General features: G+C 42.3%; 1 protein-coding gene across 3 annotated transcripts in view; it reads right to left on the bottom strand.

The window, feature by feature from the left end:
- Positions 1-13754, bottom strand: part of LOC122563195 (copine-8-like) — a 664955-nt gene that overhangs the window by 519126 nt on the left and 132075 nt on the right. For all 3 annotated transcript variants that reach the window (XM_043716737.2, XM_087973593.1, XM_087973594.1), the window contains exon 6: positions 3198-3237. In XM_043716737.2, the coding sequence (XP_043572672.1) occupies positions 3198-3237 (40 nt within the window). The remainder of the gene's footprint in view (positions 1-3197; positions 3238-13754) is intronic.

The following is a 13754-nucleotide window of genomic DNA, read 5'->3' on the forward strand; positions in this document are numbered from 1 at the left end:
AGCGGCATTTGGATAGGTACATGGATGGGTACTTAATCTAGGTTAGAAGTTCGGCACAACATTGTGGGCCGAAGGGCCTGTTCTGTGCTGTATTGTTCTATGTTCTATATTCTATATATATATAAGGTTTAGAAAAGTGAAATCAGACAAGGCCCTTGAAAAATATAAAGTGAGCAGGAGAGAACTGAAATGGAATTAGGAGGGCTCAAGGAAGCCACGAAATGTCCTTGGCAAGTAAGATTATGTAGAATCCCAAGGCATTTTATCTGTATATTAGAAACAAGAGGGTAGATATGGAAAGAGTAAATCTACTCCAAGACAAAGGAGAAAATTTACATATGGAGCCAAAGAAAGTAGGTGAGGTCCTCAATGAGTTTTTTACAACAGTATTCACCAAGGAGAAGAACATGGCTAATCTTAACAATATGGAGGGGTTTGTCAATATTAGGAAGGGGTTGGTGTTGGCTGTCTTGAAAACAGTAAAGTAGATAAGTCCCCAGGGCCTGCTGTGATCTATCCCACGATGCTGAGGGAGGCAAGAGAGGACATTGCTGCAGCTTTGACAGAAATCTTTGTCTCCTCTTTAGCCACAGGCAAGGCCCCAGAAGAGTGGAGAATAACCAATGCTGTTCTTTTTGTTTAAGAAGGACAATAAGGATAATCTAGGAAATTATAGGCCTGCGAGCCTTACATCAATGGTAGGGAAATTATTAAAGAAAATTCTTAGAGACAGGATTTACTCGCATTTGGAAAAGAATGGACTTATTAGGGATAGTCTGCGTGGCTTTATGGAGAGCAAGTCTTGGCTCTCAAATTTGATTGAGATTTTTAAGGAAGGAGATGGTTGATGAGGGTAGGGCAGTGAATGTGGTCTACATAGACTCTACAAAAGCATTTGAAAAGGTTCCTCCTGGTAAGCTGGTCCAGAAGATTAAGGCACACAGGATCTATGGTGAGTTGGTAGCTGGATTCAAAACTGACGTGGTCATAGAAGACTGAAGTGTTTGAGGAAGGATGTTTTTCTGACTGGAGGGCTTTGACCAGTGGTATTCCACAAGGATCAGTACTGGGACCTCTGTTTGAAATGTATATACATCAATGGGATGAAAATGTAGGTGGTCTGATTAATAAGTTTGCAGACAACATTAAAATTGGTGGAATTGTGGGTAGTGAGTAAGGTTGTCAAAGGATGCAGCAAGATGTATATCGGTTGGGAAGTTGGGCAGAGAAATGGCAGATGGAATTTAATCTGGACAAATGAGAGGTGAGTTTTTTTTTAAGGAGGTCAAGTGGAAGAGGAAATCATACAATAAATGGCAGGATCCTCAGGAGTATTGATATATAGAAGGATCTTGGGGTGCAAGTCCATAGCTTCTTGAAAGTGTCAACACAAGTGGATAAGGTGTGGAAGGAAGTATAGGACATGCTTGCCTTCATCGGTCAGAGCACTGAGAATAAACGTTGGCAAGTCACATTGCAGTTGTACAAGACTTTAGTTAGGCCACATTTGCAATATTATGTACAGTTCTGGTATTTAAGAAGGACATGGAGGCTTTGGAGAGGGTGAAAAAGAGTTTGCTGGGATGTTGCCTAGATTGAAGTGCGTGAGTTACAAGAAGTGGTTGGACAAACTTCAACTGTTTTTGCGAGAATATTGGAGGTGGAGGGGTGACCTGATAGAAGTATATAAAATTATGAAAGGCATGGGCAAGGTGGACAGTTGGAGATTTTCTCCCAGGATGAAAATGTTAACAGTACGGGCCATAGGCTTAAGGTGAGAGGGGATAAGTTTGAAGGCAATGTGTGAGGCAAGTTCTTTTTTATACAGAGTGGTAGGTGCATGAAACATACTGCCAGAGGAGTTGGTAGAAGCAGACATGTTAGCAAACTTTAAGAACTGTTTAGACAGATACATGAACAGGCAGAGAAAATGGAGATATGGACCACATGCAGATTAGACAAAGATTAGTTTAGAATGGCATCATGGTTAGCATAAAATAGACAGGCAGGAGGCTGGAAGAACACAGCAGACCAGGCAGCATCTTGAAGTTGGAGAAGTCGACGTGTCGGGTGTAACCCTTCTTCAGGATCCTTCTCTGCCTCCTGATGGTGTCTGACCTGCTGTGTTCTTTCAGCCTCCTGTATGTCTATTTTGGATTCCAGCATCTGAAGATTTTATGTCTCCATCATGGTCAGCACAGACATGGTAAGCGGAAGGGCCTGCTCATGTTCTGCCCTGTTTGTTAACCAGATAGACATTCAGCTAAAACAAACACAGAGAATGCTGACAAAACTCAGTTTTGAAGAAGAGCCATACTGAATCCAAAACAGTAACTGTTGCTCTCACCACAGATACTACCAGACCTGTTGAGTTTCTCCAGCATTCTGCATTTGTTTCAGACTTCCAGCATCCTGTTGAGCTTTTTTGCTTCTTCTGGAAATGGGAGTCAGCCATTCAACCTTCATAACTTTTTGAGGATTCATTTAGATTTTGGCTGATGTCCAATCCAGAGATGTGCAGGTTAGGTGGATTGACCATGCTAAACTATCCTGTAGCGTCCAGGGATTTGCAGGCTCGGTGGGTTAGCTATGGTAAATGTGGGGTTAGAGGAACACAGCAGGGCCTGGGTCTGGTTGGAATGCTCTTTGGAGGGTCAGTGCCGACCCAATGGGCCAAATGGCCTCTTTCCCCACAGTAGGATTCTACAATTGCATGGTCTATGTATCAACTCTATTTACTTGCGCATCATCTCTTGATATTCTTAGCAAATGAAAATTTAAAATGAATCAGTATCCACAGTTGTTTTGGCTTGAGAATTTCACATACCCTTTGTTGTTTATATGATTTCATTCCTATATGGTCTAGCTCTAATAATAAGATTGTGCCTGTTTATTCTGGACTCACTGAATGAGGAGGATAGTTCCTCGTTATCTTCTCCATTGAAACTTTTTACTATTGTCCTGACTCTCAATCAGATTACACTTCAGGCTCTTATATTCAAAGAACTACAATCTAATTTACATTACCTTTCCTCATAATTAAAGTGTTGTTATGCTAGTCATTTGCGATATACTATGACAAAATGTTCTCTATTCACTACAGTTGGAAGAATCAGAGTAAGTTAGCTAGCACTCAGTTTAAATCAAAATTAAATAACAGAACATCATGTAAAGATGGAGAGGATCAGACTACTTACATGTTTTGATAAATCTGGGCTTTTTGAATCAACATCATACCTGGAAAGAAACAGCACCAGAAAATATCACTCTACAGGAAATGTTTTCAATTTAGGTCAGATATTAAACTAATAAAAAAAGTGAAACAATCTTTTTTTTTCTCCCCGTGGAGCTTTCAGACATTTCATATTTTTTTGCCAGTCGAGATGTGGAGTCATACAGAAAATAATTAACTTCTGTCCGATTAACACAATGGGGAAAAACTGACGTGATGCATTGGCTGAGGAATTAAACTTTACCTCTTTGGCTTTCTTTTCCCCAGTTTTATTTATATTTTTCCATTATTCTCAGGATTCTAGTTACAAGCCCAAACTCTCAGATGGCTGACAAACAAAGTTGAAATAATTTCATAGCTTGTCATTCTAAAGTGTGTGTACTTGAGCAATGTTACAATAAATAGGTAAGCCTATACAGGCAGCATTCAGTTCAAAACAAGTTAGTATTTCAGCTCCTTGATTTGTGATTAATGAATGCTCCTATCAAGTTGTTTATGAAACAATGTTTGTAACAGAAAGATTTCCTTGTTACATAGGATGCTTGATGGGAATTGGTTAGCTCAGTTAGCTGGATAGCTGGTTTGCTTTGCAGAGTGACATCAACAGAGCAGCTTCAATTCCTACACAATTACCACAGAAGGTCCCGCCTTATCATCCTTGCCCGAGATATGGCGACACTCAGTTTAAACCAACACTGGCTAACTGTCTCTCTCCTCTGGGACTATGGCAACTCTTACCTTTACGTGCTCTGTGATTTTCCTTATTTTGGTCCTCAAATGTAATACTGATATGGGTGGAGATCAACCTCAGCAATAAAATGATTAAAGTGTATCATCTGTTGGAGAAAATGCTTCTTCATATTTCTGGAAAGGCAGGTTGATGTACAACAGCAGAGTAAATAAAAAGTGTACAGGGATCAAATGTTGTGGATTAAGCTGCCCCTCTTCAATGTAACACAGTGAACATGCATCTATCTTCACGCTGCCTGCTCATTTGAATTATCTCTCATGCAACAGTGCTGTTGATTTGCAGCATGGAACAGCTTGAGGGGAATGTAAAATCAATACTTGCAAATACCACCTAAAGCTGTATTGCTTAAAGGAGTGGTGCATTGTGACGAGACCAGGTGCTGGGAATCCTGTCAGATCTGGATCTGACATGAGAAAGAAAAGAAGAATAGCTGACAAAGGCAGAATGCATATCCAAGCTTTTGATGCTGCGCTGGAATTTTGGGTGGAGCATCTGGAAGCAAGCAGTGCCATGCCATCCCTGCAAGAGACCTGAGGAAGCCTCCAAACAAATACTGAGAAAGTTATAGAAACAAGTTGTCATGGAGGTCAATGCCTTGGGCCCAAGGACCTGGACGCAGTGTCATAAGAAGTTCAGTGACCTCACAAGAGTGGTCAAGCATAGTTAATTCATTGTCAAATGTAATATTTCACCAATGAATGACTCACCAGTCAAAATCACCACATCGCTATCTTGTCTGTCAGAGCATGTACATATCAACCTCATGTTTCATCTCACCTTCATATACTTAGCACTACCACACACCTTACACCCACATTTCAGATCTTGCCAGCCGATTCTCCTGCTCCTCAGATGCTGCCTGACCTGCTGAGATTTTCCAGCACCCTACTCTCGACTATGATCTCCAACATCTGCAGTCCTCACTTTCTCCTATTCAAACATATAACCAAAAACCCCTCAAACAATTCACTGACATACATCCCTCTCTAATCAGAAATGATTGTGCACAACTGAAGATAGCAGAAATTTATTTGAATCCAGAGAGAAATGGCTGCTGTAGCCTAAATGGGGTAGTTACAATGGCTGAAGCAATGAAGATGACGGTACCTTATGCCTTATCCTCTTCCTCTTCAAATAATCTCTTCAGACTTAGGATAGGTGTTGTGAAACTTGAAAAGGTTCAGAAAAGATTTACAAGGATGTTGCCAGGGTTGGAGGATTTGAGCTATAGGGAGAGGCTGAAAAGGCTGGGGCTATTTTCCCTGGAGCGTCGGAGGCTGAGGGGTGACCTTTTAGAGGTTTATAATATCATGAGGGGTATGGATAGGATTAACAGACAAGTTCTTTGTCCTGGGGCGGGGGAGTCCAGAACTAGACTGTAAAGTTCAGGGTGAGAGGGGAAAGATTTAAAAGGGACCTAAGGGGCAACTTTTTCATGCAGAGGGTGATGCGTGTGTGGAATGAGCTGCCAGAGGAAGTGGTGGAGGCTGGTACAATTACAACATTTAAAAGGCATCTGGGTTGGTATATAAATAGTAAGGGTTCACAGGGATATGGGCCAAGTGCTAGAAAATGGGACTAGATTAATTTCGGATATCTGGTTGGCAAGGACAAGTTGGACTGAAGGGTCTGTTTCTGTGCTGTACATCTCAATGCTTCTCTGAGGTGCAACTTATGGAAGGAGGCATCTTCTGCTTTCTCCCCTCTACTCACCAAAACTTTAATCTTCTGCCTGATCCTTTTGTATACAAAATTGTTGAATCTGGCTGGATAGTGGAGGAAGACTTGGAACAATATGACTAAGAAACACCACCACGTGATTTCACAAATAAAGCTATCACTTCCGACACTGACCCTGTAAATACCTTACAGGGAGTCTGAGATGTGCAACTGCCAGTTCTTCAGAGAAGACTCAGATAACGACCACACTGGAGTGGCTTGCAGAAGGTGGCTTACAGGCACACACTAAGAAGCAGCGTGAAACCTGCCAGAAAGCTGATAAATGATGTCCAGGAGTACCCTGAACATTCCAAATGTAAGGTCAGCTCATTGTCATGCCAGCTCAGATGGTTACCACCATGGCTGCAGATAACAGTGCCTAAATGGGCATGCATAATGATAGTCTGGCCTTCACCAGATTGCTGGAATCAATATTCTAGCAGTTAACTAAGGAGTTGGTGATCCATTTAAATTTGCTGCAGGTAGGAGACCATGTTGCTTGATGGATGGGAAACTATGCAAGTTTAAGATATGATTTCAGTTGGACCACTAAGCTGCAAAATGGCAGCACAGGCATCAAATTGTATTGCAAGCCAAGTGGAAACACACACACACACACACACACACACACACACACACACACACACACACACACACACACACACACACACACACACACACACACACACACACACACACATACACACACACCAATACATGGGCACCACTGGGCATAATCGCTTCAGGTCTGGAGTAGGGTAAAGATTCCTTAACTTGCGCTGGACGCTCAAGGTGCCCAATGTGTTTTTCCACTTTTGCATGTCTTAAGTGGAATTACAAGTGTTTGCAGATAATCTCATATTCCTCAGAGGATTTGATTACTCATCAGTTCAAGGTTCACAGCAAAAAAAAATCTTGATCAATTGGATCAATGGGCTGAGGAACAGTAGATGAAGTTTAATTTGGATAAATGTGAGGTATTGCATTTTTGTAAACAAACAAGGGTATGACTTATTCAGTTAACAGTAGGGCCCTGGTTAGTGTTGTAGAACAGAGAGACCTAGAGTTCAGGTCCATCATTCTTGGAAATTTGCATCAAAAATTGGCAGGGTGGTTAAGAAGGTGCTTAGCGTGCTTGCCTTCATTGCTCAGACCATTGAGTACATGAGTTGGAACAACATGTTGAGGTTGTACAGGATGTTGGTGAGGCATTTTCTGGAGTACTGTGTGCAATTCTGGTCACCCTACTATAGGAAGGATATTATTAAACTGAAGAGGGTTCAGAAAAGATCTACCAGGATGTTACCAGGCATGGAGGGTTTGAGTTTTAAAAATAGGCTGGGACTTTCTTCAGGGAGGAATTCCACCTCAGAAAGTCCCAGATGGCCTCCTTCTTCCACGATCGCAACTTCTCTTCCCATGTGGTTGATGCTGCCCTCCAGCGCATCTCCTCCACTTCACGCAACACCATCCTTGAACCCTTCGTGATTTTATAAACCTTTATAAGATCACCCCTCAACCTTCTATGCTCCAGTGAAGAGAGTCCCAGTCAAGAGTGTAGTGCTGGAAAAGCACGTCTGGTCAGGCAGCATCCGAGGAGCAGGAGAATCATCAGGAATGATGCTTAAGGGTCAGGGCTGAGAGATAAATGGGAGGTGGGTGGAGTTGGGGGGAAGTAGCTGGGAAAGTAATATGTGAATGAAAGTGAAGGAGAAGGTGATAGGTCAGAGGGGGGAGTGATGGACAGGTCCAGAGGGCGGTGCTGAGTTGGAGGCTTGGGACTGGGATAATGTGGGGGGAGGGGAAATGAGGAAGCTGTTGAAATCCACATTTATCCCATGTAGTTGCAGGGTCCCAAGGCGGAATATGAGGCATTCCTCCTCTAGGCGTTGGGTGGAAATACTTTGGCAGTGGAGGAGGCCCAGGACCTGCATGTCCTTGACGGAGTGGGAGAGGAATTTGAAGCGTTCAGCCACTGGGTGGTGGGGTTAGTGGATGCAGGTGTCCCAGAGATGTTCTCTGAAACGATCCGCAAGAAGGCATCCTGTCTCTCCGATGTAGAGGAGACCACACCAGGTGCAACGGATGCAGTAGATGACATTGGTAGAGGTGCAGGTGAATTTCTAACATATGTGGAAGGATGATTTGGAGCCTTGGATGGAGGTAAGGGGAATGGTGTGGGCACAGGTTTTGCACTTCCTGCAGTGGCAGGGAAAGGTGCCAGGAGTGAGGCGTGGGCTGGTGGCGGGTGTGGTCCAGACGAGGGAGTCGCAGAGGGAATGGCCTTTTCGGAATGCTGATACGGGTGGGGAAGGAAATATATCTCTGGTAGTGGGGTCTGTTTGGAAATGGCGGAAGTGGCGGTGAATGAAGCGTTGTGTGCGGAGGTTGGTGGGGTGGAAGGTGAGGACCAGGGGCTTCTGCCTTGTTGCGTTGGGAGAGGTGAATAGCAAAGAACCTTTCCCTAAGATGGGGGATTTCAAAACAAGGGGGCATATTTTTAAGGTGAGAGGAGAAAGTTTTATAAAGGATATGAGGGGCAACTTTTTTTTACACAGGATGGTTCATGTGTTGAATGAACTGTCAGAGGATGTACATGCATTACAACATTTAAAAGACATTTGGCTAAGTACATGAATACGAAAGGTTTGGAGGTAATATGGACCAAATGCAGGCAAGTCAGACTCATTTCATTTGGAAACATGGTCAGCATGGACTAGTTGGACTGAAGGGTCTGATTCCATGCTATTTGACTCTATTTTAAAGGAAATTATTAAAATATTTCCTTTGCACCTGAACATAAAGAGAGTCTGCAAAAAATAAGTGTTTGTCCAAAAAATAGATTAATGCCAAATGCTTTTTCGTCAAATGTGTTTTTTTGTGGAATATGATCAAGAAGAAAATTTAAGTTGAGAAAGGTTCACTGAGATGTGATGCAACTAGAAAAATTCATTAAAGAGAAGTGTTTATCACCTCACTAATGAGGGAATGGGGAAAAAACTGCATGCAGTTTACATTTACATCATGATTTTCCCATCCACAGAACATCCTAAAGAGCTTTACAACCTGTGAAATTCTTAGAGTCATAGAATCCCCACAGTGTGGAAGAAGGCTATTCAGAGCTGAAAATGTGTTGCTGGAAAAGCGCAGCAGGTCAGGCAGCATCCAGGGAACAGGAGAATCGACGTTTCGGGCATAAGCCCTTCTTCAGGAATGAGGAAAGTGTGCCCAGCAGGCTAAGATAAAAGGTAGGGAGGAGGGACTTGGGGGAGGGGCGTTGGAAATGCGATAGATGGAAGGAGGTCAAGGTGAGGGTGATAGGCCGGAGTGGGGTGGGGGCAGAGAGGTCAGGAAGAAGATTGCAGGTTAGGAAGGCGGTGCTGAGCTCGAGGGATTTGACTGAGACAAGGTGGGGGGAGGGGAAATGAGGAAACTGGAGAAATCTGAGTTCATCCCTTGTGGTTGGAGGGTTCCCAGGCGGAAGATGAGGCGCTCTTCCTCCAACCGTCGTGTTGCTATGGTCTGGCGATGGAGGAGTCCAAGAAGGCTATTCAGCCCATTGAGTGCACACTGATCTTCCGAACAGCATCCCACCCAGATGCACCTCCCTTATCCTATCCCTCTAAACCTGCATTTCCCATGGCTGATCCACCTAACCCGGACATTACTGGACATTATGGGCAATTTAGCATGGCCAATCCATCTAAATTGCACATCTTTGAACTGTCGGAGGAAACCAGACCACAGACCACCCAGCGGAAAGCCATGCAGACGCAGGGAGAAAGTGCAAACTCCACAAACATGGTGGTCCGAGGGTGGGGGATCAAACCTGAGTCCCTGATGCTGTGAAGCAGCAGTGCTAACCACTGTGCCGCCTCATGACCAAGGTATCAAAAACAATGAGTTAAGTAGTTGTTTAATCTGTTTCAGTGACAATAACTGAAGATTCAGTGTAACACCAGAAGAACTTCCTGCCCTTCTGATTTTAGGAAGAGTGCAACTGATCTCAGAAGCCATGCTGTGCCTTGGTATAATGTTTTATCGCAAAAAGAAAATCAATAGCACTTCAAGTTAATTGTCAGCACAAATTGTGCTCCAGTTCTACTATGCGTCCTACAATTTGTAGTTAATTTTACACAACATTTAATTTATAAAGATCATATATAGGCAATTGCATAGAATAGGTAATGTCCGAGTTATTGACTTGGAGATCATAAAATTTTCTAAGAATATCCTTTCTAAAAATAATGCATAGATTCCTGCCCCAAATTGAGACCTTTCCCTTTCTTTAGATCTGCTGAATGCTAAGAAGAAGACTGCATTCTATAATGTCTGCATTTATTTTAATTAGAATTGTAACAACAGACTAATTTAAAAGTATAGCTGGATCTGTGCAGACCCAGAGATTATGCTTCCAGGCTGCATACATTGAATAATGGGGCAAAACAAATGTTTACGGCAGCTTAAGCAATTTATATTTGTGGATGGGTTGAATATAATCATAAATGCAGGCAATGACTACAGGACTGTGACAATATCCTTGGGTTCTAACAGCATTCATAATCTGCGCAACATTGTTGGTATTATTAGATCATCTCTGACTTTTAACAGTTTTAAATTCCTGGGCAAGCTGCCATTCACCTCCTCATAAATATTTTCTGCACAGAGAAAACATTTTTTTTTTATCCTGAGGCATTTTCTAAATTAATTCCATTAATATATGCAAGCAGAAACCATTGGTGATGAAAAGGAAGTAATTATAAACAGCCTATAATCAGCAAATACATTCAATCTCTGTTCTGCATTGATCAAAACATGTTGAGGTACATGTTATTTTGGAAGTTGATGTTCAAGTTAAAAAGTAAAGAAATCAATGCCGCATTGAAAATATGACACCAACATGCCACTATCAGAAGGTAACTGCAAGATTCAACTGCAGCAAGTATCCACCTCCGGAAAACTAAGGTTGTCAATTTCAATATGTTAATTGCAGCATTAACATGGGGCTAAGGATTCTAGTGCACACCTTTCCCAGATTTCCAGGAACGCACCAGTGAAAGCAATATGGGCTTTCTTTCAAAGTGACAATTAAAGAAGCTGAAGAAATAACAGGCAAATATTCTAATAAAGATCAAAACCTCACAGCTGCTTTCCTGCTGAATTTTCTGAAAGTTCTTTGTTCTCAAGTTGAAAGGTGACTTTCTGCGATTTGGAGTTTGATACATCTGATTTTTGGATGCTGCTAATGCTGCTTTTCTTTGCATCTCAGAATGGTATCAGGTAGAACAGCAGAGGATTAACAGCAATAGGAACACAGCCAAGAGAACCAACAATAATCTAGACCTTAAAGACCTGCCTTTCCACATTAGAGTGATGAGTTTAGAATAAAAAGAGTTGCAATTTGCAAGAGGTGATCCCCGCAACATGTTGCACTAAGAAGATGAGCATCCTGGACATTTCAGAATACCAGTCTCTCAGAAGACTCAGGTCTCATGTCAGTTACAACCAACTGAGGACAATTTGCTACCAAATGCATTTAGAGCCACACTTCGCCTGTCACCACAACCCACAAATTCTCTGTGTCCGTCTTCTCCTGCATCATTGCTGGAGTCATACGCAGGATATCAATGCTTTACATCCTGTAATAGCATACCATCCCTGACCTCTTCACACCATGACACGAGCAGCTAGTGGATTGGCAACAAGAGTCAATAATTTGAAACATGGTTAATCAACACTCATCAGGGACCCTAACAATGAAAGCCCCATTATAAGTGGATGCACAAAGAAAAAGATTACATTTCAGCTTCCTTGACAAATCCAGAGACTCCCTTCAAATCTCCTTCTGCACATCAAGACCAAGGACAGCTTTCTTTGAGATTCGGGTTGTGTTTTGAGTTGAGGAAACAGTCCAGTGACAGGTCTGCACACGCCCAGCCACATGGGGGGGGGGGGGGGGGGGGGGGGTTGTTGGCTGGATGTGATGCTTGTTTTTATTTGTATACTCCTTCTGCTGTTTGTGCTTGGCCTCCACCTGGTCCCGTTGGAGATGCTCAGGCTGTCTGACATCTTTTTTGCAGATTCTTCTTGGTACATGTTTGAGCATTCTTGGTACAAGGTTCCCATGAGGAATTGGGAACATTGCATTTTTTTCATGCGGTCTCGGAAGACATCTGTGGAACATGTTCTTAGCTCTCCAGGTAATCATTTGCCATGATGAAACTCAGAGCAGAAAGCTTGTTTTGTTATTGCTATCCAAGGTATGTCCTCCACAGGTCCATCACTTACTTTAGCCACTCTTTGTTTTTATGTGCCTGTGGAAGCTCTTGCTGTTTGTTTTTATGCCTTTTGTCAGTTTATTGTCATAATCAATTTTCTCCCTCTTCATTAACATTCTAGTCATCCACTGTTGGTTCCTTAAAAAAAGAAAATGCCAATTCTCTAGCTTACCACTACCTTTCACTATTTTGTATACCTTAGTCTCTTATTGGATACTCTTCTTGACCACCTTTATTTGTCAAGGGTGGTTCATTTTTAATGTAGTTGCTTGGCAGCATTTAGCTCAATTCCTTCAATGACAATGTTTGGTGATCTGTATTTTCTTGAAGTCTGGTACAGAACTTCATGTTTCTTTAAGGGGATTTTTTAATCTCCAAAGTTGTGCTTCCTCAGGAAAGAGTATTGTTGAATGCTACAAGTGACTGTGGCCAGGAGAATTCAATCAGCAGTTAAAATAAGTTCATGGTTGAGGTTTCCTTGTGTCCTTGGATGAGAATCAAGATGCTGGAGTTTGAAAATACATCCTGGAGTCCAGTAACATACATAAACCTCCTCCTTAAGATCTTCTGTTGCCTGCAGCAGCAACATGAAGGTGGGGGTCAACATGGTCATGGCCAACAAACATTCTTGCTTCATTTCACTGGAAATTCAAACAGGACTCAAGACCTCATTTTTATGCTTGATTTATCCATAATGATTAAACGGTTTCATTATGGCCAGGAAACTGGGTGGGTATCTACAAGGATTTTCCAAAGTCCATTTCTGCTCACAGTTTCAAATGCCTTGGTGAGGTCTATAATTGTGATATTTGGTCCTTTGTCTTGTTCATGACCATTCTCTTGTCTTTGTCAGAGAGCAAATACCCAGATTGTGGTGCTTTTCTTTGATGTGAACCCACACTCTCTCTACAATGGGAGACACACGCTTGCTCAGAAATATTCCAGCCAGTGTCTTCCTCGCAATAACAATGATGTGGAGGTGCCAGTCTTGTGTTGGGGTGGACAAGATCAGAAGTCACACAACATCAGGTTACAGTCAATAGGTTTATTTGAAATCACCAGCTTTCAGAGCACTGCCCCTTTGTCAGGTGAAGTTCACCTGGTGATGGAGCAGTGCTCTAAAAGCTTGTGATTTCAAATAAATCTATCGGACTGTAATATGATGTGTGACTCCTGACTTCAATAATCAAGAGAAACAAACACTCATGGAAGTTGAAGTAGTCTGATGTTTCTCCTTTGTTTTTGTACAAATTGTTCATGGGATCTGAATTATCATATAGAATCCTGTACTGTTCCTAGAAGGTCATGAAAATTCCATGGAGCTTAGTACACAAGGTAGGGCCAGCTCACTTCAAGGCTCCAGACAGAATTTCATCAATAAAGTTCCCAGAAGTGATCTTCATCTACTCAATGCCAGAAATAGATTCCTCCAGAGTTTGACTCTTGTCCAGTTCTGTGTGTGTGTCAGTTGTTGGAGGTGGCTAATGGTAGTATCATGGGTTGAACACTTATTGTTGAACAGCAACAACCATTCGGGACTGACACTTGCATCACTGCTCCTCAGGGTTTTTTAGAATTTGAAATGCTGATCCATATGCAGATGTTAGTAACAAAAACATTCCATAATACTTCAGTAATCATTGATTGAGAAGATCCACAGTCGCTTCCCCTGTTTACAAAACGTTTAGATGCCATGAAGGGAACATTTCAATCTCCCATGTGCATCAATCTCCAGTGCAATAAAAGAGACAGCAACAACTAATGGTGGGTGCAT

Source organism: Chiloscyllium plagiosum, unplaced genomic scaffold, assembly GCF_037043375.1.
Source record: "Chiloscyllium plagiosum isolate Xiang-an unplaced genomic scaffold, Cpla_swu_hap1 HiC_scaffold_26, whole genome shotgun sequence".
In the NCBI taxonomy this organism is placed as follows: domain Eukaryota; kingdom Metazoa; phylum Chordata; class Chondrichthyes; order Orectolobiformes; family Hemiscylliidae; genus Chiloscyllium; species Chiloscyllium plagiosum.